This window comes from Vipera ursinii (genome assembly GCF_947247035.1).
Source record: "Vipera ursinii genome assembly, chromosome: 4".
NCBI lineage: Eukaryota > Metazoa > Chordata > Lepidosauria > Squamata > Viperidae > Vipera > Vipera ursinii.
This window is the reverse complement of record NC_139514.1, coordinates 66519952-66543545: the sequence shown is the minus strand read 5'-3', so window position 1 is coordinate 66543545 and position 23594 is coordinate 66519952. Positions and strand designations below refer to the sequence as shown.

General features: G+C 37.1%; 1 protein-coding gene across 3 annotated transcripts in view; it reads right to left on the bottom strand.

Annotated features, from left to right (window-relative positions):
- SH3KBP1 (SH3 domain containing kinase binding protein 1) overlaps positions 1–23048 on the bottom strand; it is a 147477-nt gene extending 124429 nt beyond the window's left edge. For 2 of the 3 annotated variants that reach the window (XM_083362944.1, XM_083362945.1), the window contains exons 1-2: positions 22835–23048; positions 1189–1346 (exon numbers count right to left, since the gene is read on the bottom strand). In XM_083362944.1, the coding sequence (XP_083219070.1) occupies positions 1189–1346; positions 22835–22838 (162 nt within the window). In that variant the 5' untranslated portion in view covers positions 22839–23048. The remainder of the gene's footprint in view (positions 1–1188; positions 1347–22834) is intronic. The other variant, XM_083362946.1, reaches the window with a different exon arrangement.
- Positions 23049–23594: the final 546 nt, after the last annotated feature.

Below are 23594 nucleotides of genomic sequence, written 5' to 3'. Positions count from 1 at the left end.
CCAACATTAAAATGATTGATGACAGTACAATTGCAGGATATGGTTTTATCAGTTGAGATGATGTAGTCAATTTCACTTGTGTACACAGATGGAGTCTTCCATGTCCATTTTCTGCTAGCTTTTTTCTTGTAAAATGAGTTCATGATATACAGTTCCTGTCCTTCAGCAAAGTCTATTGGTCTGTCGCTTTCATTATCTCCTTCACCATTTCCATATGGGCCAGTTGCTTTTTCTCCAGGTATTGTTCTTCCTTGCATTAAAGTCACCAATTAGTATTTTGTATTGGCATTTTTCTTTGTCTTGAAGGCGGGCCACATTGTCGTAAAACACTTCAACATCATCATTACCATAGCGTATTGTTGGCATGTAAGCTTAGAAGATATGAAGCTTGTATTGTTTGTTCAATTGAATGATGCATTGATATATTTTCAAATTTTACAACAGACTCTTTCAGCTTTTGGTGGATGAGAAAACCGACTTCGCCACATCATCCATCTTCGCTATCTCTAGTGTAGAGTAAAAGCCCAGTCCTATCAAGTTCAACTAATTTTTCACTTTTTTGTCGTGTTTCACATAATCCAAAGATATCCCAAAGTATATTGTTGAATTCAATCAGCAATTCTTCTAGGCGAGCATCTGTTTTCATTGTTTGAATGTTGACCATTCCTATGTCCAAAGTCCAAAGGCAGCCTGATTTACCCTGATGATTCTTAGCACCCTCTGCCTTCACAAATCTCTATTATGTCTTAAATGCAATATTTTAAATACATATCTTAAAAATTAACTATGTGCTATATAATTGTGATTTTTATAAAATAATTAAACAAATCTACACATATGTAATTGTATTCTATTCTTTTTAGATCTTTTTATGCTCAAATCTTTACCTTCAATTTGATAAAGTCATTGTTTACTTTTTTGTATACTGCCACAACTGAACCTGTTTCTCAATGTTTTACATCAAATGAAACATTAAATAAATAAAAATAAAAGGTGATTATGAAAATATCACAAAAACAATACACCAGAAGCAATTATAACCAAAACAACAGGTATTTAATTTTTTTTCATAAAGCTTTTCAAACAATTCAGTTTTCAGTTTGGCTCCCAATATTGCAAACCTGCATCTCAACAAGATAATGTAAGTTGATGACATAAAACAATTATCAGTTTTCACTTTGTACTCACTCTTACAAAGTTGTCAGGGAACAAACCTCTTCTGCCTTTGAGCTGTCCTTCCCACCAACCTCCATCTTCTTTTCTGATGTTGGTGATGATGTCACCTACAGTGATTGTCAGCTCATCATCATGTTGAGCTTTGTAGTCAAACTCCACTATCGCCTCCACTAGAAGGGAAAGCATAATGATACAGTACAAAATTAGGGGGTGGAAATCCAGAAAGATTTCTCTAATTTTTGAGGATTAAAATACATGAATGAATACCCATAATCCAATCAGCAACATTTAACAAATTACAAAACTGTCCAAAAGAGTCAAAGTAAAATAAAATTGTTTCTAATAAAAGGGACTGGTGGGGAGATCCAAGTTGCATCAGGCAACCTGCCTAAAGTTAGTTTCTCTCCATTCCCTTCAAAAGGACCCCAGCATGCTTAACTATTTATTATTAAATAGTTGTGAAGAAAGAAGGCCTCATGCAACCCAAAACTGCCTTGGGTAGGTAGCAGGGGCCTGTTAACAGAAAGAGAATACTGCCTGAAGGTAAGTAGCACATGGCAGATCTTGGGGAGCACTGGGCCACAGGGTAAATCATGCCATTCCCGAAGGATCATGCACCTTGGGGAATGGAGTAAAGCAGCCTTTTTGAGTGACAGTGGTAATGCTAGGGATGAAGTTGAAGCCCATGCCTCAAATTTGGGCCAGTCTTGGCACTGCCACCAAGTGCCATTGTTCAGAGTGGCATAGATGGAGAGGGACATAAAGAATTGGTTCTCTTTTGTTTGGGAGTGGGTGGGTGTGACATGTCACGAGACTCAAGTTAGGCATTTTATAACTAAAAGATTCCACGCCCAAAAGATTCAGTGTCACTGATCTAGCATGATAGTACCCATTCCTTCTAGTTGAAGGTAAAATATTATTTTTAGATTCATTAAAACTGAAGAATGTTTATTTTGATTCAGAAGGATTGCATAGTATCACAGTTGTTTCTGAGACAACGGAAAAGATGTTTTATTCTCAAAACTCCTTACAATATTGCTCAAAACAGCATCCTGATACAATGCCAGTTGCTTTAAAACTGCACTTCCAAAGTAGATCAGGCAATCGTTTGAAAGTTAAGTCACGGCAACTGAAGCTGCTTGGATAAGCAGTGAAATGTCTTAAACCAACAAGAAAATAAGTCCAGTTGCCATAACTCAGCTTTCAGATAATTTTACCTGGATGATTGAGAATCTTCTGGTCATGTTTCCTGCCTGGCCTACCTTGCAAAACTTACAATATTAGATTTCTTACTGTTTGTTTATGGGCCTGCTTATCAGAACACAACATTATAGGAATAAGAATGAACTTTTGTTGATTTATCTTGATATATGTTTCAGCCTGCATGTATCAATGAATATTAGACTTCTTGTTGTTTAAATAGGGACCTATATTTCAACATATTAATTAAAATTCCTGTCTTTCCCCATCTTAGCTTAAAATATAATATTGCTATACTATTTGTAGAACTATTTTCATAACTATTTGTTTACTCTCTTTCACTATTACTTTGTCTAATACTTTGCAAAATATACATTTGGAAGATTTCTCTGACTCTTTTGGACCCAAGTCTTCTTGAAGATATGCTTCAGCATATTTCCTTATTTAAAGAGCAAGTCAAGAAATGCAATAATGTCCAGTTTTCAGTGCAAATATTTATGCAATTCATTACCACAGGACTTCTCAGGAAAACATGCAAAGGAAACCATCAGAGAAATTCAACTATAACAATGGTTAAATGTTGTACAGTTGCTATAGTTTATATGGCCATTTGACTATTATGTACCAGATGAATACATTAATATTCACTGTGGAATGCCAGTCTACAAACTAGCCTGTTCTGACACTTCACACAGAAAAAAGGGACACTTCTAAAAATGTTTTGTTTTGTTTTTGCTATACAGTATACATTTTATACATTAAACTTGTGATGCTGCACTCTTCCATATATTAGAAATTCCAAAATTAATAGTAGCTACCGTGATACAATTTGGATGGACACAAAATTAAAAAACCCTTATAACAATCATTTAGGTCTTAAATGAATTGGAGTAATAATAAAGTTGATATAAAAATAAGCTTTTTAAAGTTTTACTGCACTTGGTACTGAGGGATATTAAATAAGCAGTTCAAAAGAAAAAGCTGTAAAACTAGTATATGTATAGTAACAGTAAGCAAAATTAACCAAATTAAGATTAATTGCATGTCATTTAGTAATGTTTAAATGTCACTGCAAAACGATTTTGATAACAATCCACATATGGAGAATAATTATAGCAGTTTCTAGTTAATTTCAAGAATTACATGTACAGATCTAATGGAATACTTCAAATATGAATGATACAAATACATTTTGTACCATTATTTTTCTTGTATTTAGAAAGTACTGTCTAATTCTAAACATAAAATGTAGCAAATGGCTTACAAAAGTAAATAGCAGAAAAGATAGGAAAGGGAAAATGGAATACCAAAGTGAGGAAAGGAAGAAAAAAGAAAAAAAAGGCATTGACTTCCGACTTCCTTTGGTGCAGTAAAATAGAATATCAACATCAAACCTCAGCTTTTTACTTTTACAAAATAACATAAACTAGCCATTTTGGTAATATCAAATTATCTAATCGGTAAAGCCCAAAATCAAAGTTTCATTTTTTCCACCTCAAGCACAAAGTCCAGAAGTGGTTTCCACATAGCAATAAAAGTATTCGTGTTCTTTTTTTTAATCAGTACAGTCAATTTAGCCATCTCTGCTAGCTCCATCAGTTTTTGCAACCATCCCTCCGTCGTGGAATTGATGTAGTCTTCCATTTCTGAGCATAGAGTACTCTTGCTGCTGTCAAGTTCCATATTTTTTTCCCAGGTCTTTGTCCATTAGCCCCAAAAGAAAAGTCCCTGGTTTTCTTTCTATATTCATTTTAAGAATTTTCTGTACTAGCATATGATTCCTGCTCCAATATTTTCTTGATTTGTCACACGTCCATCATAAATGGTAAAAAGTCCCCTCTTTACATTTACATTTCCAACATTCATTTCAAATGCTTTTATACATTTTTGATAACTTATCTGGTGTTAAATACCAATGGTACATCATCTTATAATTTTTTTCTTTTAAATTATAGTTTAATGTAAATCCTTTATTCCACATATTCTCCCATTGTTCAAGCATTATATACCCAAAATACCTTGCCCATTGAATCATACAATGTTTTACTTGTTCACTTTCCAGATTTAAATTCTATATCGTTTTATAAACTTTAGCAATAATATGTTCATCACTACCGCACAGTAGGATTTCCAATTCATTTTTAACAAAACTAAACCCATGATTCTTTTTATCTAGCTGACATCTTTCTTTCAATTGTATATATGTAAACCAATGGCAAACATGACCTTCTGATTATAGCTCTTCCTTGGATTTGAGGGTAGGCTCACCCAAATTAAAAGATATTATTTTATCATAGGTCCACCAGTTCAGCCTCATCACCATCTTTTTCTTAAAAAGGTTCTTGTGGGGTAACCCAAAGTAGCACCTTCGTAGAGAACTTTAATTTATATTTATTCCAAACTCTCAAAATGGCATGCCTAGTAAAATTATTAAAATAAAAATTGTGAAAAGATTTTTTAATCTGTTGATTATCAGTTATTACTTTATTACCTTCACAATTTTTTTTAAACCATTCTCTTTCCCCTCTCTTTTCTTAATCTATATGCCAACCATCTCCCTGGTTTATTTGCAAACTCAAAATGTCTTCACTTAACTCAATTTTATTTCTATTTCTTGGGCTGTTACCATAGACAGTGTTTGTCATAGTAAGTTAACTTGGTGCAGAATTTTAGGTTCCATGGGGTGACTTTTGCAGATCAATTTCTTTCTGTCTGCTTGCATCGAGTACCTTTTGGGTCTTTTCCAAAGATTTTTTCCTCTCTAACCAATTGTATTGCATAAAATAACCCCTCATAAAGCCTTACTAGCCTCCCAAACAATTATTAGATCTGTCCCTTTACCTAAATTATTATCAAAATATTCATGTAATTTCTTTTTACAGTCCTTTACAGTTGTCTCCTTTTGTAAAATAGATTCATTTAATCTCCATCTATAACTCAAACTTTTTTTCTAAGAACCAAAAAACTACTGGGTTATGGTTTTATTTGCTAGTTGTTCATCAAGACACTATTTATGCAGTTTTGTACTATCTGATTTGACACATAAAGAATAAAAAATAAAACAAAAAGGCAATTGAAAGCAATTAAACTCTGTATCAAAACCCAGAGTCTGTAAGACAAGGATTCAGATCTTTCTTAGGAACAATATTCAATGGGAAAAGAGGAAGAAGTTTTTTTTATTTGGGAAGGAAAGAAAATGGGATGAGTAATAAGAAAAATCAAAAGTTTATTCAGATGGTTTGTATTGGATTGTTTTAATTTACTTTTAAATTGGTCTTGGATCCTAATACAGATTATGTATAATAAAGTATGTACTAGGTGAAAAGAAGAAACTTTTTTGTGAAAGATACTTTTTTGTCCTTGAGACCCAAAGCATTTCATATCAAATCAGTTTATTACAGCCACATAGCCAGAAACAGTAAAATATCTAATTGTAGGCTACTTAGATACATATATAAAAATGCACTGTATGTTCTAATGATGAGTAAGAACACATATAATAAAATTAATTTTAAAAGGATTATTTAAAAGATCTAAAACTATTTATCTTATTTATGTTTCCAACAAATCCCCAGTGCTGCTGCGCAGAATCTAGCCACCTGCACCGAAACCACAGCCTGTTCGTCCTTAAGCAGCCACTGGAGATAATTAATGTCAGAACAGCCAGGATACCTATTGAATATTGGGAGGATAAGGTGTTTTCTGGGGAAGAAATGGAGGTAGTGACAGATTTTCTTTTCCTGGGCTCCAAGATCACTGCAGATGGGGACTGTAGCCAAGAAATTAAAAGACGCTTGCTCCTTGGGAGGAAACCATGGCAACTCTAGACAGCACACTAAAAAGCAAAGATATCACCCTGTCAACAAAAGTGTGTATAGTCAAGGCTATGGTCTTCCCAGTTGCAATGTATGGCAGTGAAAGTTGGACCATAAAAAAGGCTGAGCGCCAAAGAATTGAGGCCTTTGAACTGTGGTGCTGGAGAAGACTCCTGCGAGTCCCTTGGACTGCAAGGCAATCAAACCGGTCGGTCCTAGAGGAGATCAACCCTGACTGCTCTTTAGAAGGCCAGATCCTGAAGCTAAAACTCAAATACTTTGGCCACCTAATGAGAAGGAAGGACTCACTGGAGAAGAGCCTAATGCTGGGAAAGGTTGAGGGCAAGAGAAGAAGGGGACGACAGAGAATGAGGTGGCTAGATGGAGTCACTGAAGCAGTAGGCGTGAGCTTAAATGGACTCCAGAAGATGGTAGAGGACAGGAAGGCCTGGAGCAACATTGTCCATGGGGTCGCGATGGGTCGGACACGACTTCGCAGCTAACAACAAAAGGTTTTTTCCTGTACAATTTCAGCTAATTTCATTTTTAGAGGTTCATATCATGTCGATCCTTGAGAAAGATTTGTGTCTTTCTGAAAAAAAAGGTATATTTTCTTGCAAAGCCATTTCTATGCCTCCATGTGTCTATTAGCGTAAATTGTCCATCATTTCAAAAAATGACTTTAGTAGTTTGCCCTGGGATAGTTGATCCCCTTAATAGATGTTCTATCCCAAAGTGGCAAAGTCACTCCATTCCAATCACCCGGCATAAGCCAATTTTCCTATGAAAAAGGCAAGAGGTGGTCCATAAGATACTAAAAAAAATGTTTTCCCCCTCAATTGGCACATATAGACCAATCAATTTTATTCCATTAAATTCAATTTCCAGTATTATGAATCTACCATATTCATCTGATAAAAGGTGGCTAGGTTTAAATTGGGTTTTAATATATAAAACCACTCCATTTATCTTTTTTGATCCAGCAGGTACAAATTCCTCCTAGTCTTTTATTTATTAGATATTTCTCATCTTGTTTTTTAATATGTGCTTTTTGAAGACAGACTATATCAGTATTAAGTTTTCTGAAATAATGAAATACTTTTTTATGCTTAGATGGGTCATTAGTCCCATTGATATTCCATGTAATGAGTTTACTTTCCATCTTTAAATGAAACATCAGATTCATGTATAGACACCTCAGTCATCTCTTCTTCAATACCAATTTTTTGAAGCTGGTCTGCTTCCGAAGACTTATCCATCTCCATCTCATTACCTGTCTTTGAAATTAATTTATGTCTGCTCAAAAGCTCCTTGGCTTTATCTATAGAGTTCAGTCAAAATCTTTGTTCGTGGTTTGTAAGTGTCACCCCCTCAAACTTATTCCAACAAAAAGGGTTTCTTCAAGCGATAGATGATAAATTTGAAGGGATTCAACAACAATTAGTTAAAAATGAACAAAGACTTCAAGATATGGAAGCTAGAATGGAAAAAGAGGAGAAGAGAATAGATGATTTAAATGAAACACTTCTTCAGGCTAATAAGGAGTTAGAGACAACAGTCATTTTTCTGGAAGCAGAAAAGGCTGCTCATTATCTACGCTTCCAAAATGTTCAAGAAAAAAGGGGGGAAGATTTGTTGGTTATGATGGCAGAACTAATGGCAAAGGCACTCGGTGTAGGGAAGGAGGAAATGTTGGCGGAAATTGATGAAACATACAGGGTCCAAACTAATTATGCGAGAAGGCACAACCTCCCAAAAGAAGTACATGTAAGACTAGTTAAAAAATCAATTTGGGATGAGCTTTTGCATAGATCTAGAGAGGAACCATTAGAATTTCGGGGTCAACCAATTACTATTCTTAAACAGATACCTAAAAGGATGAGGGATCTGAGACGTGGCTACCAATTCTTAACATCTAAATTAATTAGGGAAAATGCAAACTTTAGATGGCTAACTCCAGAGGGTATTCTAGTCACATGGCAGGATAGAAGGTATAGACTGGACACGATAGAGAAGGCAGAAGATTTTTACAAACTCCACTTTCATAGCCAAGAGGAAGCAGAATCAGAAAATCAAGATGGAAGGGAGGTAAGAGAAAGAGATACAATACGAGTAGCAATGGATGGGAAGGTCTTAGCAACAGAGGATAGAAGGAATAAATCTGGAGAGCTAACAGAGAAACATGGAGCCAGAGACAAGGAAGAGAGAGAGCCCTGAATCACGAGATCTACAAAAACCAGAAATAAGTAAGATGAAGGGAGGTGAGTGTAGTATTATGTCTGTAAATATTAATGGACTGAACTCGCCAGTGAAAAGGCGGAATTTTTTTAATAGGCTTATTCATCAACAATTGGATATCGTTGCAATACAAGAAGTCCACATAAAGGAACAACAAAAATACTTGTTAGTACAACCAAAAATAGGGAATCTATTCGTTTCCTTAGACCGACACAAGAAAAAGAGAGGAGTGGCATTATATGTAAACCCAAAATTGATAGCAAAACAAATCTATAACGATAAAGAGGGTAGAATACTGATAGTTGTGGTTGAAATAAATCATAGGAAGGTCATGATGGTAGAGATATATGCTCCAAATCATAACCAAGAACAGTTTTTCAAAACACTCCACAATAAGATATGTAGCATTGATTATGAGGAGATTTGCTTAATAGGAGATTTTAATGCTATCCTAGATACAAATTTGGATTATATGGGCAAGACGATCAGGAAAAAGAAAAGAAGAACCCTACCGAGATCTTTTCTCAACTTGGCTAATGACCTAAATATTCAAGATGTCTGGAGGGAAAGAAATCGTAAGGCAAGACAATATACATACTACTCCAATCGACATAACTCATGGTCTAGAATAGACATGGTATGGATGACAAAAGAAATTAGTTCTGAAATAGACGAGGTGCATATTGTGACAGGTACTTGGGCAGACCACAATCCTATTAAATTTAGCTGGAAAGGCTCCAAAAAAATATCCAGATGGACGTTACAAAGAGCAATCTTAAAAGAAGATGAGTTTAAATCCAAGATGGAGAGAGAACTAAGTCTCTTCTTTAAGGAAAATAAAGCTATAGACACCTCAGTACAAAATAATTGGGACACAGCCAAGGCAATAATGAGAGGAGTAGCGAGGGCATATATGATAAATAAGAATAAGGGGAAAAGACAACAACGGGAAAGATTAGAAGGGGAATATAAAAGTTTAGAAGTTATACTCCAACAAGACCCACAAAAAGAGAATATCAAACAATCTATGGACTTGATTAAACACAAGCTTAATATCTTAGACAAAGAGAAATTAGCACAACAGCTGAGAAGCACGAAACAAAACTTTTTTGAAAATGCAAACAAACCGGGCCGTTGGCTCGTTGGCTCGCATATAAATTGAAAAAACAAAAGGAAAAAAACTGGATTCGCGAACTACGAGATGAGGAAGGGAGAATATTCCACCAGGAAGAGGAGAAAAAAACTATAGCCCAGGAATTTTATGAGCGTTTATACAAAGAAGATAGTCAGGCAAGTGTGGAGAAAATGGAGGAATGTTTTCAAAAAGCCAAACTACCCAAGGTTACAGAAGATACCAGAAATATGCTAAACGAGGAAATTCGGCTATCTGAGGTGATAAAAGCTATTAATGCACAAAAGAACAATAAAGCATCGGGCCCTGACGGTCTCCCGTCAGAAATCTATAAAGAACAACAAAATATTTTAGCACAACCCCTACTGGAGGTATTTAACGCAGTATTAGAAGGCGCAAGAATGCCTAAATCTTGGTCTGAGGCAAACATAGCTCTCATCCCGAAAGATAATACGGATCATACATTAATCCAAAATTATAGACCCATATCACTTCTTAATTCGGACTATAAGATATTTACATCAATTATAGCGGAACGACTGAAACAATTTCTGAATGATTTTATACACGTAGACCAGAATGGTTTTCTCGCTAAGAGACACATTAAGCACAACATTAGAATAATATTGGATACGTTGGAGTATTATGAACTACATAGTGGACAACAGATGGCATTACTTTTTTTAGACGCCCAAAAGGCATTTGACAATGTTAAATGGTCATTTTTGCATCAACAACTTAGCTTCATGGGTATGGGTGAAAAATTTATAAATATAATTAGGGCAATTTATACTAACCAGGAAGCAAAAATAATTATTAATGGGGAAGCATCTAGGAAGTTTCAAATTCAAAAGGGAACACGGCAAGGTTGCCCCTTATCACCATTGCTGTTTATATTGACACTTGAAGTATTAACGAGAATTATTAGAAATGACCCACAGATAAAAGGATTAGCTATTAAAAAGGAAACTTTTAAACTTCAAGCATTTGCGGACGATCTGGTTTTTATTATGGAGGATCCATATCAGACGGGACCAAAACTATTGGAAGAACTATCTAAATATGGTGAGGTTGCCGGACTGCGAATAAACAGAAATAAGACCAAGATGATTGTTAAAAATATGACTAATAAACAAAAAGAAAATTTGGCTGGAATTATGGATATAGAAATAGTCAAGAAAATAAAATACCTAGGGATTAATATTACGGCTAGATGCACCTCACTCAAAAAAGATAATTATGATAATGTAGTGAATCAAATAAAAGGTGATCTGGAAAGATGGGGAAATCTAAAACTCTCATTATTGGGGAGAATCGCTGTCATCAAGATGAATATCCTGCCCAAAATTTTGTTTTTGTTCCGGAACATCCCAATACAACTCGACTCTAAGTTTTTCCGAAATTTGAATAAATTATCATTAAATTTTGTTTGGCAGGGGAAAAAATCAAGAATCAAATTGAAATATTTACAGGACACGAAGGAAAATGGGGGTTTTGGATTGCCAGACTGGGAATTATATTACCATGCCGCGGCTCTGAATTGGATTAGAGAATGGGTAATTTTGAAAAATAGAAGACTATTGACTTTAGAGGGTCACGATTTGCAATATGGCTGGCATGCTTTTTTATGGACGGAGAAACAAGGTCTTTTTTCACATTTTCAAAAACATCGGATTAGGCAAGCATTACTTAATACCTGGAAAAAAATTAGATCTCACAATTATACTAAAGTACCGGTCTGGCTATCCACCCTCGAAGCGATTGTTTACCCAAATCTATTTGATATGGGTAACATAATTTCGTATAAGGATATTATGAATGAGGAGGGGGAATTGAAACTTAGAAATGAACTAGAATCACAAGGTATAAAACTCGATTGGTGGGCCTACTTACAAATCCAATCAAGATTTAGGAAGGATAAAAAAGAATGGGGGATATATACCTCTGAAACAGCATTGGATAAAATATTATTGGGCCCAGACACCAAACAGATAAAGAAATTATACAAATTGCTTTTGGGATACAAGCTGTTTGAAGAGCAAGTGAAGGATCCCATGTTGATTTGGGCTAACAATCATTCTAGGACATAACATTGATTTAGGTACTTGGCAAACACTCTGGGACAGAAATAAAAGAATAACACTGGCCTCATCTTATAAAGAAAATTTATTTAAAATGTTTTATCGATGGCATCTTCCCCCAGCCCGTTTAGCAAAAATGTATACAACAGCATCTCCCAAATGTTGGAAGTGCTCTGAAGAGATAGGCACATATTTCCATATGTGGTGGTCTTGCAGTAAAACACAAAAATTTTGGAAAATGATTTGGATTTGGCTGAAAGAAATTCTAAAACAAGATATTGAGTTTAGTCCAGAATTTTTCTTATTGGGAATTACGAAAGAGAAATATCCTAAAGATGTGCTATATTTGATGATCCATATTATCACAGCAGCTAGAATGTCATTTGCGCAAAAATGGAAAAAGAATGAGATCCCAGGAGAAAATGAGGTTATTAGGAAAATTTGGGATTGCGCAGAAATGGACAAACTAACTTTGGAACTAAAGAATAAAGATCAATCAGATTACTATAGAATTTGGAACAAATTGTATCTTTGGATGGATAAAAAGAAAGGTCTCTATTAGGTTTTACAGACTAGCTCACTGTTTTAAATATTGTGTTATTTCACCGATTTGTAATTTAAGTGTATTTAAGTGTATTTTTGATGTACATATATACATGTATATATATATATATTTGAACATTGTAGACAAGAAGGCTTGTCAGCCCGCTGGTACTGTGTCCAATGTTTTTAAACAATAAACTCAATAAAAATTAAAAAAAAGGGTTTCTTCTCATCTTCAGAATATCTATAAGGAATGAGTAGGATTTCCCTTTTTGCAAAATTCTCAGAGGAATTTCCTTCAAAATAATTATGTCTACATTCTCCATTCGTAATTTTGATTTAAAATGACAGTTCAGAACATAGTCTCTTATTGTTTTTCTTACAAAGTGGACCAAACCAATTGGCAATTTTCTCATAGCAGCAAATCTCGAGTTCAGTCAATACACCTTGTCTATGTCCGGGTTGAGACATCACAATCAATTAACACAGCCAAAGCTTTAATCATCCTTGCTCTGATATCCTCTTCAGTTTGTTCAGGAATTGCTCTGAATCTTAATTGAAATTCTTTAGCATGAATTTCCAGGATAATTCTCTCGTTTATTTCAGTACCTTAGCCATGAAAGCTAGTCACTATCAGACAAACACATCACAGGGTTGTTGTTGTGGGGAGAAAAAGAGGAAGAAGGCGTGTTGTATATGTTTGCTGCCTTGAGTTATGGTGTGTATGTTGGAATGTTACGAGTTATGATGGAAGGCAAATGAATAAATACCTTTACTATAAGATTACACTAACAGAACCTTGCAAGTCTAAAAAAACCTCTCCCTTCCATTACTTTTACTCTCCCCAAAACTAAGGAGGATCCCTTCTAAGATGTTTCTCTTCCCCAACTCTTCCTTCAGAATCAGATTTTTATCAAACTGTAATCCAGGCTGCAACTCTTCCTCCTCAGTTGCACATACCATTACAATCACAAGGATGACCTCCTCAATGGTTTCATGTAGATATAGAGCAGAAGTAGGAAGAGAGCAGAGTCCTGGGAAAGCCCACAAAGCAGAGGCCTCAGGTTCAATCTCTTCCACCCTACCAACATCAACTGGATCCAACCCTGGGTAAAGGAGAACTACCAAAACAGTACAGCTAGCTATAGTTCAACCCTAAATCCAAATACAAGTGATTTTATCTGAATGATGTTGAAAATAATCCTTACACCAGCTCTATAAATGTTCTCCCAGACTTTTCTTACCTAAGAGAAATTGGGTCATGTTCACCAGACCACTGGCTGGCTCTCTAGGGACATAATGCCTGGGGATGGCCCAAGATCTCCAGTCCTTTCGCCGTGGCCTCAAAACACTCCTTTTCCACCTGGCTGACCTAGACTGACAGGGATTTTAATTATATTTACAATTCTAACTCTATTCTTTAATTTATTTTAATTTATTTCAAATTTTTATTTTTAATTTACTGTACAGAGACCTTTAAGTTTTGTTGTTGTTAGCCGCCCTGAGTCCCTCGGGAGATAGGGCGGGATATAAATCCCATTAATAAATAAATAAATAAAATAAATAATAATGGCAAAGAAATAACAATGTTTTGCTATCCTTATTGCCACAAAGCAATGCCTAAGAAAGACTTTCTCCTGTACGCAGTTAAATTAACTCTGTTTTCCTCCAGCAAAACACTAGGAGTCACTTACACTGCTTCAACTCCCAAAGCACATCAGAAAACCAAAGAGTTTTCTAGGATTTACATGCAAAGAGAGCCTGCAAAACCACAATTTGATCCAAGGCTGTTGTGAGACTCTCAATCCAAGTGGTGACTAAAGCCTCAGTTGAACTGTGTATAAATATCCATGAATCAGCCCCAAGCTCCTTCTGGAACTCCATCAGATATCTAGAGCAAATCAATAAAATAGATCCTAACTATGTTGTTCTTTATTTGTGAGCTGCCCAGAGTTTATTGGATTGGGTATTATTAATAAATAGTTAGCCATATATTCATGAAATTAGCTGAAATTGTACAGGAAAAAACATTTTGTTATTAGCTGCGAAGTCGTGTCCGACCCATCACGACCCTATGGATGTTCCTCCAGGCCTTCCTGTCCTCTACCATCTTCTGGAGTCCATTTAAGCTCATGCCTACTGCTTCAGTGACTCCATCTAGCCACCTCATTCTCTGTCGTCCCCTTCTTCTCTTGCCCTCAACCTTTCCCAGCATTAGGCTCTTCTCCAGTGAGTTCTTCCTTCTCATTAGGTGGCCAAAGTATTTGAGTTTTAGCTTCAGGATCTGGCCTTCCAAAGAGCAGTCAGGGTTGATCTCCTCTAGGACCGACCAGTTTGATCGCCTTGCAGTCCAAGGGACTTGCAGGAGTCTTCTCCAGCACCACAGTTCAAAGGCCTCAATTCTTTGGCGCTCAGCCTTTTTTATGGTCCAACTTTCACTGCCATACATTGCAACTGGGAAGACCATAGCCTTGACTATACGCACTTTTGTTGACAGGGTGATATCTCTGCTTTTTAGTGTGCTGTCTAGATTTGCCATGGATTTCCTCCCCAGGAGCAAGCGTCTTTTAATTTCTTGGCTACAGTCCCCATTTGCAGTGATCTTGGAGCCCAGGAAAAGAAAATCTGTCACTACCTCCATTTCTTCCCCAGAAAACACCTTATCCTCCCAATATTCAATAGGTATCCTGGCTGTTCTGACATTAATTATCTCCAGTGGCTGCTTAGGGACGAACAGGCTGTGGTTTTGGTGCAGGTGGCTAGATTCTGCTCAGCAGCACTGGGGATTAGTTGGAAACATAAATAAGATAAATATTTTTAGATCTTTTTAATAATCCTTTTAAAATTAATTTTATTATATGTGTTCTTACTCATCATTAGAACATACAGTGCATTTTTATATATGCATCTAAGTAGCCTACAATTAGATATTTTACTGTTTCTGGCCATGTGGCTGTAATAAACTGATTTGATATGAAATGCTTTGGGTCTCAAGGACAAAAAAGTATCTTTCACAAAAAAGTTTCTTCTTTTCACCTAGTACATACTTTATTATACATAATATGTATTAGGATCCAAGACCAATTTAAAAGTAAATTAAAACAATCCAATACAAACCATCTGAATAAACTTTTGATTTTTCTTATTACTCATCCCATTTTCTTTCCTTCCCAAATAAAAAAAACTTCTTCCTCTTTTCCCATTGAATATTGTTCCTAAGAAAGATCTGAATCCTTGTCTTACAGACTCTGGGTTTTGATACAGAGTTTAATTGCTTTCAATTGCCTTGTTGTTTTATTTTTTATTCTTTATGTGTCAAATCAGATAGTACAAAACTGCATAGTGTCTTGATGAACAACTAATACAGAGGATTCAATTTAAACAATTGCTAATAGTTGGGGAAAACCACTCAGGCTACTGAATTGAATTCCTGCTCTGCACAGAAATTCATATTAAGTCATGTGAGATAATGGCTGTCCAGCTTTTGCTTGAACTACTACTACTAAGTGAAAGGGAGTCTATCACCTTTGTTGGATAATTGGCTCCACTGTTAGCAATTCTTGTTTTTTTATGTTTTTCTAAACATTCATTTTAAAAAATTCATTATTCTTACGTCCTGTACTATAGAATACAGAGGACACACTGATCTTTCATGTGATGTCCTCTCAGTACTTCAAAAGTGTTATTGAACTCTTGTTCTCTTCAAGGCTAAACTTCTCCCTTCAGTTCTTCTTTTAACTTAGTTTCTAATAACAGGAGAATCCTGTTGCCTATCTAAGAGTCCATTTCAGAATCCCCCTTAAAATATGCAACTTAGAGAAATAGTTTAAGGTGGGAACAATTACTTACAATTTAAAAATGATATTTTTGTTGATACATCTTAAGAAAGCATTTACTTTTTTATTTGCATCCCTATCATATGGCCAACTCAAATTTGGTTTTAATGAACTACTGTTCCTCAAGATTTTTTTGCAAGTATTATTGCCAAGCCAATATTCATTAAGTTTACATGTGTGTAATTGACTGCCATTTCTAGATGAACATTATATACATTTATTGAATTCCATGGAAGCCCATTTTGCTAACAAATCAAGATAATTTTGAATGTCATTACTATCTTTTAGAGTATTAACTATCTCACACAATTTTGTGTCATTTCAAATTTGATAAGCATTATCTCCTGATCTAAATAATGAATTAAAAAAATGCCCAGGAATATAACTTGTGCCACTCTATTTCACAACTCAACTCAAATCTAATAAGAGACTTGTATTGTTGAATAGCTTTGAGTACAAATTTCAAATCATATTTATTTAATTGTTATGCTATTCAACCTGCACTTAATTCAAATCTGTATGGAGGTATCTTTAGAGCCTTTTAATTTCTGAGCTTATTGCTAGGCCTCAGGGATTGTAAATGCCTATTTGCTATTGCTCAAGACAAAGGAGAAAACATAGACAATGGAGTTTTAGAAACAGCACAAAATCAAAGTCCAGTCTAAAACATATTTGTTCTTTTGCATATCTGTAGCACAGTAATCAGCAAATGAACTGCAGAGAAATCACAATTATCTCTGAGACAAATTGTTTTTTGCATTTGCAAAAGGCATAATGAATGAATAGTGAAGTTAGAAACTTCTCAATTATACCCTGAATCTAATGGAAACTAAACACAGTTCACAAGAAGCATTTGTTGTGTTGGCATGTCATATCATACTGTAGCTTCTGTAGATAAGATTTAATGTCAAATCAAGTTTATAAACTTTAAAAGTTTCATTTGACTAGTAGATTGAAATAATAGATATTCCGGGTAACCAAAGCGCAAGAAAAACTATTCTACATCATTCCATTTTACAACTTTTTTTTTTTGCTTAAACCTTATTGTGCTAGGAATGTCATGAGTTGATCCCTGACAGATAAGTAAATAAGCTGCCTAATGTAGGTAGCTAGACTGGATTAGAAGGTCTTTCAGACATTTTCAGCTTTATGAATAAGGTCAATTCACGTAGCATACTAATACTTAAGAAATGGATGCACAGTAAAATAATTCTTTTACCACCACCTAACTAAGTTGTGATTCAGCACCTCAAAATGCAAGCAAAATCTGTTATACATCTTCAATATGGTCTAACCCACCCCACCCCCCCCCACACACATATGTTTAAACAGTCAATCCTGGGTATGGTAAAGAAATTGACTCTAAAGAGTATCAATTTTGTTGTCCAAATGAATTCAAGTATCAAACTAAGTTTCTGGATTTATCCTAGTAGCAGAATATTTGCTCTGACACTATTTCAGTCAAGTACCTGGACATGCTGAATAGTACTGTCAACGCTGAATAGTACCGTCAACAACTGTTAATTCAAATTTTCCATTTCTTTCACCAAACAAAATCTAGTATTTTAGAAACATGTAATTTTGCTTGTAAAGCAAATCCTTTCTTCCAAGCTAACTTACAATTATATATATTACACAAGAACCAGTATTGAATCCAAGTAATTAAAACTAATTTTATATGTACAGTACCTTTAGCGTAAAAGCAAATGATAAGGATTGTTATACCAGCCTGGTTTTCTTAAACAAGATCCACCTTCCTGCCCTCCTGCATACATTTCCTATGTGTTGAACATCCTCTGACTCTCAAGAGTAGGAAGACTCCCAGTATTGGAAACAGTAATATATTAAGCTGCTTTAATGTTATTTAAAATAACATGGGTTCTAGAAAAATAGATACAGGCCGTTATATTGTGAAGAGGTTTGCACTCATTAAGGGACGCGGTGGCTCAGTGGGTTAGGACGCTGAGCTTGTCGACCAGATGGTTGGCAGTTTGGCGGGTCAAATCCCGAGTGCTGCGTAACACAGTGCCTGTTACTCGTCCCAGCTTCTGCCAACCTAGCAGTTCGAAAGCACATAAAAATGCAAGTAGAAAAATAGGGACCACTACGGTGGGAAGGTAACAGCCTTTGGCATCTAGTCATGCTGGCCACATGACCACGGAGACGTCCTCGGACAAGCGCTGGCTCTTCAGCTTTGAAACGGAGATGAGCACCGGCCCCTAGAGTCGGAAATGACTAGCACGCATGTGTGGGGGAACCTTTACCTTTTGCACTCATTAGAATCGGTAATGGATGTACTATGTAAATGGATTCTGATAAAACTCAGGTTCATCCTATTAGATCAGGCAAAAACTTTTCCTAGCACTGCCTTAGCTAGAAACTAAGACTTGGGGGGATTGTTGCCTCTGTTTTGATTCTTTTGTGTGAGTCATTTCTTTTGTGTGAGTCATTTCTGTATTTTTCCCAGTTGAGTGATATTATGCTGTATCCCCTTTCTCCCAAGGTCTGATCTGATCTGACTTGTAGATGTTAAGTGCTTGTTGATCTTGCAGAAGCTGCTTGAAAAAAGACAACCATTTGGGTCCTCCTTATTGTATAATTTTAAGAAAAGACCGGCAATAAAGCAGACATACAAAAGATCATGCTTAACTTTTTTAGAAAGATTTTTAAGATAAAAGTGTCACTCTTATTCATCCTAGAACCTTGAAGATAAATTATTTTTTCATCTAAATGAGAATCAATAAAATCAACATTTAAAAAGGGGGTCTCTTCAGATTTTTACTCCACTAGTCATTGACAACTACGGATGCTCATCTCCGTTTCAAGGCCATTGAGTCAGCACCATACAAAGATACTTCCATGGCCAGCATGATGTCACGGAATGTTGTTACCTTCCTACCAAAGTGGTACCTATTTATCTACTTGTGTTTGTATGCTTTCAAACTGCTAGGTTGACAGGAGCTGGGGCGAAGACAAAAGCTCATCCCGTTGCGCGGCACTGGGTCTTGAACCTTAACCACTGAGTCATTGCGCCACCAAAATCAAAAATACTGTGGCATATATGTGTTGTATGTTCCCATCCCATAGCAAAAAATAAATAGCACATCAGATTGTAAGTCAAAGATAAAAATGTATGCAACGGCAGGAAATTTATTTTGTAATCTAAATACAATTTTAGAAAGGAAAAGTTATGTCATACCTATTAGAGACATATTATGTGCATGAAAAATGTACTTCTCTGAATACTTGTTACAGCTTTTTCCAATTTTAGGGTTATGGGGGCCAGACTCCATTATACCTATACACATATTGATTTTTTAAAAAACTAAATATAGGTTGTATGCTCTATTGGTATGTGAGAAATTTTTCTGCCATTGACCACCTAATAACATTTACCTATTAAGTACTACAGGTAGTCCTCATTTTACAGCCATTTGTTTACTGGTTGTTTGAAGTTACAACATCATTAAAAAAGTGACCTATGACCATTTTTCACTTACAACTGTTGCAACATCTCCATGGTCACATGATCAAAATTTGGGCATTTGGCAACCAGCATGTTATTTACAATGGTTGCAGTATTGTGGGGGTCATGTGATCACCATTTCTAATCTTTCCAGCCAGCTTCTGACAAAGTCAATGGAGGAAGCCAGATTCACTTAATGAGCACATGATTCACTTAACTGCAATGATTTGCTTAACTGTGGTTAAAAAAGGTTGTAAAATTGTGTGCAACTCACTTAGCAACAGAAATTTGGGGCTTTCAGTTGGGCTCAAGTCATAAGTCAAGGACTAGCTATATTGTATTTTCTTTCATGCAATGAAACAGATAAAGATGTGACATGTATTCTTCAATCGTACTCATATTCTTAGAGTTCAGATTCATATTTCTAAGAGAGTGGTCAATATATTTGAAGAAAATTTGCAGTGTGTAAACAGAACCTTTGTAAATTTTGTAGTCTGAGGACCAAGATTATTATGTATAAATTATAACAAGAGAGTAGACTACAGACAATCAATATATTAAGCCCAAATATTTAAAAGAACGCTAAGAGGTTGTACACATTCAAGTGGAACACATCAAAAGAAATCAAAAGCATGGAGACAGAAGTGGGTCTTAGACAAATTTTTAGCCTGAAACTCTGGTTTAAGATGGCTGGAACGTAGTGAGAAACCACATTTAAGAAGGCCCCTGTGAGGGTATTGCGTACAATTTTATTTAAAAATACTTACATATCACACAGTTCATACAACTCTGAGTGATTAGCAATAAAATGAAAAAAGTAAAAAAATACAGAAACTCAGTAGTAAATATAAATTTATAACAAATGTCATGACAGTCCATTCATGACCAATCAACAAAAACCATAAATATCACCCATCATGCATCCAACTACATAATATAAAATACCAAGGAGAGTGTAGTTCTGATGAAGAGTGATTCTAAATCCACAAATGAAACTATGCAGCAGAATATTAGAAGGTGCATTTCATGTTTCCCTTTTCATACTAACTACACAGGGAAAAATTGTATCACATACAAATAATGTGTATTGCATACACATTATTTTGTTATGCTAAATGTTTTGTTTTAAATATATTTTGCTTTATACAACACATGAAGTTAAAAATAATGCTTTAAAATTAGAAAATCAGTTCACACAATAATTTGTTACAATTAAATGAACCACATTATGGTTTAGAACAATACGAAAATTTAGCCACATTCTGCAAAGCTGCATATTAACGGTTTGCAAGCCTTCGTCCTTTTATCAGCAGTCTACTGCATAATTTTAACTGAACCAACTAAATTTTAAATACAGTAACAGCACAGTGGCTGAATGTTTATCACAGAATCATCTAAAGCCCAGCAGTGAATAACAGAGGCAAATGAAGGGACACATGAAATAAAATGCATACATAAATCTGGATAGTTGAAAACTTTTTAAACAAACATGAAAAACTTCTTCCCCTAAGCACCTTCCCTTCCCATTTACATGATACTTGATAATTCCCCAAAATGAACAGATATTTTATCTTTGTCAATTGAAATTCTAGAAATACTTTATTCTGCACAATTAGTGCACATAACCAAAATTTCCTGTAATCAGTTGACTGTACTATTTCAAGAGAGCTGCACACTCTACTTTCCAACAGTATGAATATTTGCCACACAGAGAGTCATTGTATTTACAAAAAAAAAACCAAGTAGAATGAGTGAATGCAGTCCCTTCTTCAGGAGGAAACAGGCTCCTTGCCCTTCAGACAGCTAGTGCCTGGCACTGCTACTTCTGCCTCTCTTGAACCCTAATAACAATATAAATAGTTGAGTCATGCCTTAATTTTGCTAACATGCCACACAAAAAAAATCCCAAACAAATCTCATACCTTTTCTGCATCCAAGTTCCTGAAGACGTTAGTATACAAGAAGTCCCAAATTAATTTAATACTACCTTTTTTTTTTTGCTCTTCTCTGAATAGGCATCTTTTTCACCAAGTACGTCTATTATAAACTAGAATTTTGATGGCGACGAAAAAAGAGGACGAAGAGACATTCCAGAGCACCAATGCTCTAACGTCCACAAGCACAGTTTGAAAGACAGTCTGTGAGTCTGTTTCAAACAACATCTGGTAACCCTACAGTACCCTCTTGATGACTGGCTGCCAAGATCGGTGAGGGTCAACAGCTGCGGCCTTTTCCAAAAAGCTCGCCACTCCACCCAGGAGCAGATTCAGGTAGGCACGCAAAGAAAGCTATAGCAAAGTTGTGGGCTCCTGATTGCCCGTTAGGCGTCTCTACAAGGGAGGCGAAGGGAGATGTTGTTGAAAGCAGCGTTTCCCAACCTTAGGAACTTGAAGATGCGTGGACTTCAACTCCCAGAATTCCCCAGCCAGCATAGCTGGCTGGGGAATTCTGGGAGTTGAAGTCCACGCATCTTCAAGTTCCTAAGGTTGGGAAACGCTGCTTTAAAGCAGTCAAAATAGACATTTCATGCGGTGTCGGGAAGAGGGGGTGGGAGGACAAGCCCACAGTTCCCATTAGAGAGAGCGAGAGAGCGAGAAGTCAAATGGGTAACACGCCCCTACGATTTCCTGCCATGTTACGGAGGCTAATTTCTGCATTGGCCCGCCCGCTCGCGCCCCACTGACAAGAAAAGCGTTCCCTCCCCGGATACCAGAGAGGGCGGCTGGCTTGCGCGCTCCAGGCCCCGGCATCTTTTCTCTACTTCCATCATCATTTGCTCTCCCCACACCCCAAACTAGCCCTCTTCCGTCCGTGGCGCTGTGGCCACAGCCACGCCGCGGGGTGGAAAGGCGACGCCACGGAAGGGATTCCCTCCCTAGCCCCCGTTTTATGAATGGGGGGTGGTGCTTTTTTTTTTTTTTTTTTTTGACAGCGCCTGATAACGAGAGATGGATTTGGCCTCTCGGGCTTTCATTCAAGCCTTTCCAGCGGCCACCCCTACACCTCCAAGCGCCCCGGCCAGAGAGTCAGCGCGCAGACCAGACCAATGAAAGGTCTCTAAGGGGCGGATGGGAAAATAGACCTGACGTTGCCCCTTCTCCCCTTCCCAAAACGGACAGAGGGAGACAGGCAAGACACACCCTTCGGATGTTTCCTACTCCGCCTCTGCCATTACTATTGCAATATGCCACAAGAGGCGAATAGCAAGAGCGACCACCCGGTTCGGCCTGCCTCGCGATCAGCCACGCAGCAAGTCTCAGACAGCCAAAAAAAAAAAAAAAAAAAGGGGGGGGGAGGGAGGAGAAAGACAGGCACATACCCCAAGCTTTGTCTACGTTCACACTTACCCATTTAGGTCGAGCTTGGCCTCCGCCAGACAGGGTGAAAGTTTGAGGTTTGCGAGGCGGTCGGTGAAAGGCAATCGAGCCGAGGGAAGCAGATGAATGGCGGGAAGCTGCTTTTCTCCGAATTGCAGAAAGAAGCAACGCTTCCTTCCGACTCGACTAGTCGGTGCCCATTGCAACAGCGGCAGCACTGTTGTGTTTTATTTCCTGCTCTGAAACTCTCCCGCCCTCCGAAGAAAAGAGGAAGTGTGTGCGTGCGTGTGTGTGTGTGGGGGGGGACTTTTTCCTTGACAGGAAAAGAGAACGGGGGACGACGACAAAAGCACTTGACGCGCCAGCGAGAAACGTAAAAGGAAAAGGGGGGGGAAAAAACGGATCCCACCTGGAAGCGCGAGCGAGGGAAGCTGGCGAGGGAGAGTGTGCGCGCGCGCGCGCGCGTTAGGGCGGGAACGCAAGCGAAGGGGCGGCGGGAGAGGTTCGCTGCAAGGGAACGGGGTGGTTGAATGGATGGGTGTCGCCCCTTCTCGAGACCCTTCGCGCGGCAAGGTAGGAAGTGGAACTAGAAAGGGAACTGGCGCTCAGCTACCCACTCGACCCTGACCGGCGGTGCCCTGACAAGCAGGGCAGAGGCACGAGAATGCCCCGCCGTGGCCGATCCTCGGGCATCCGGCGGGACCCGGGGGAAAGGGTCGCTCGCTGTGATTTTGTATTAAATCGATTCATACGGCCGCCCATATGAACCGCAAACGCGATTCAGGACAGC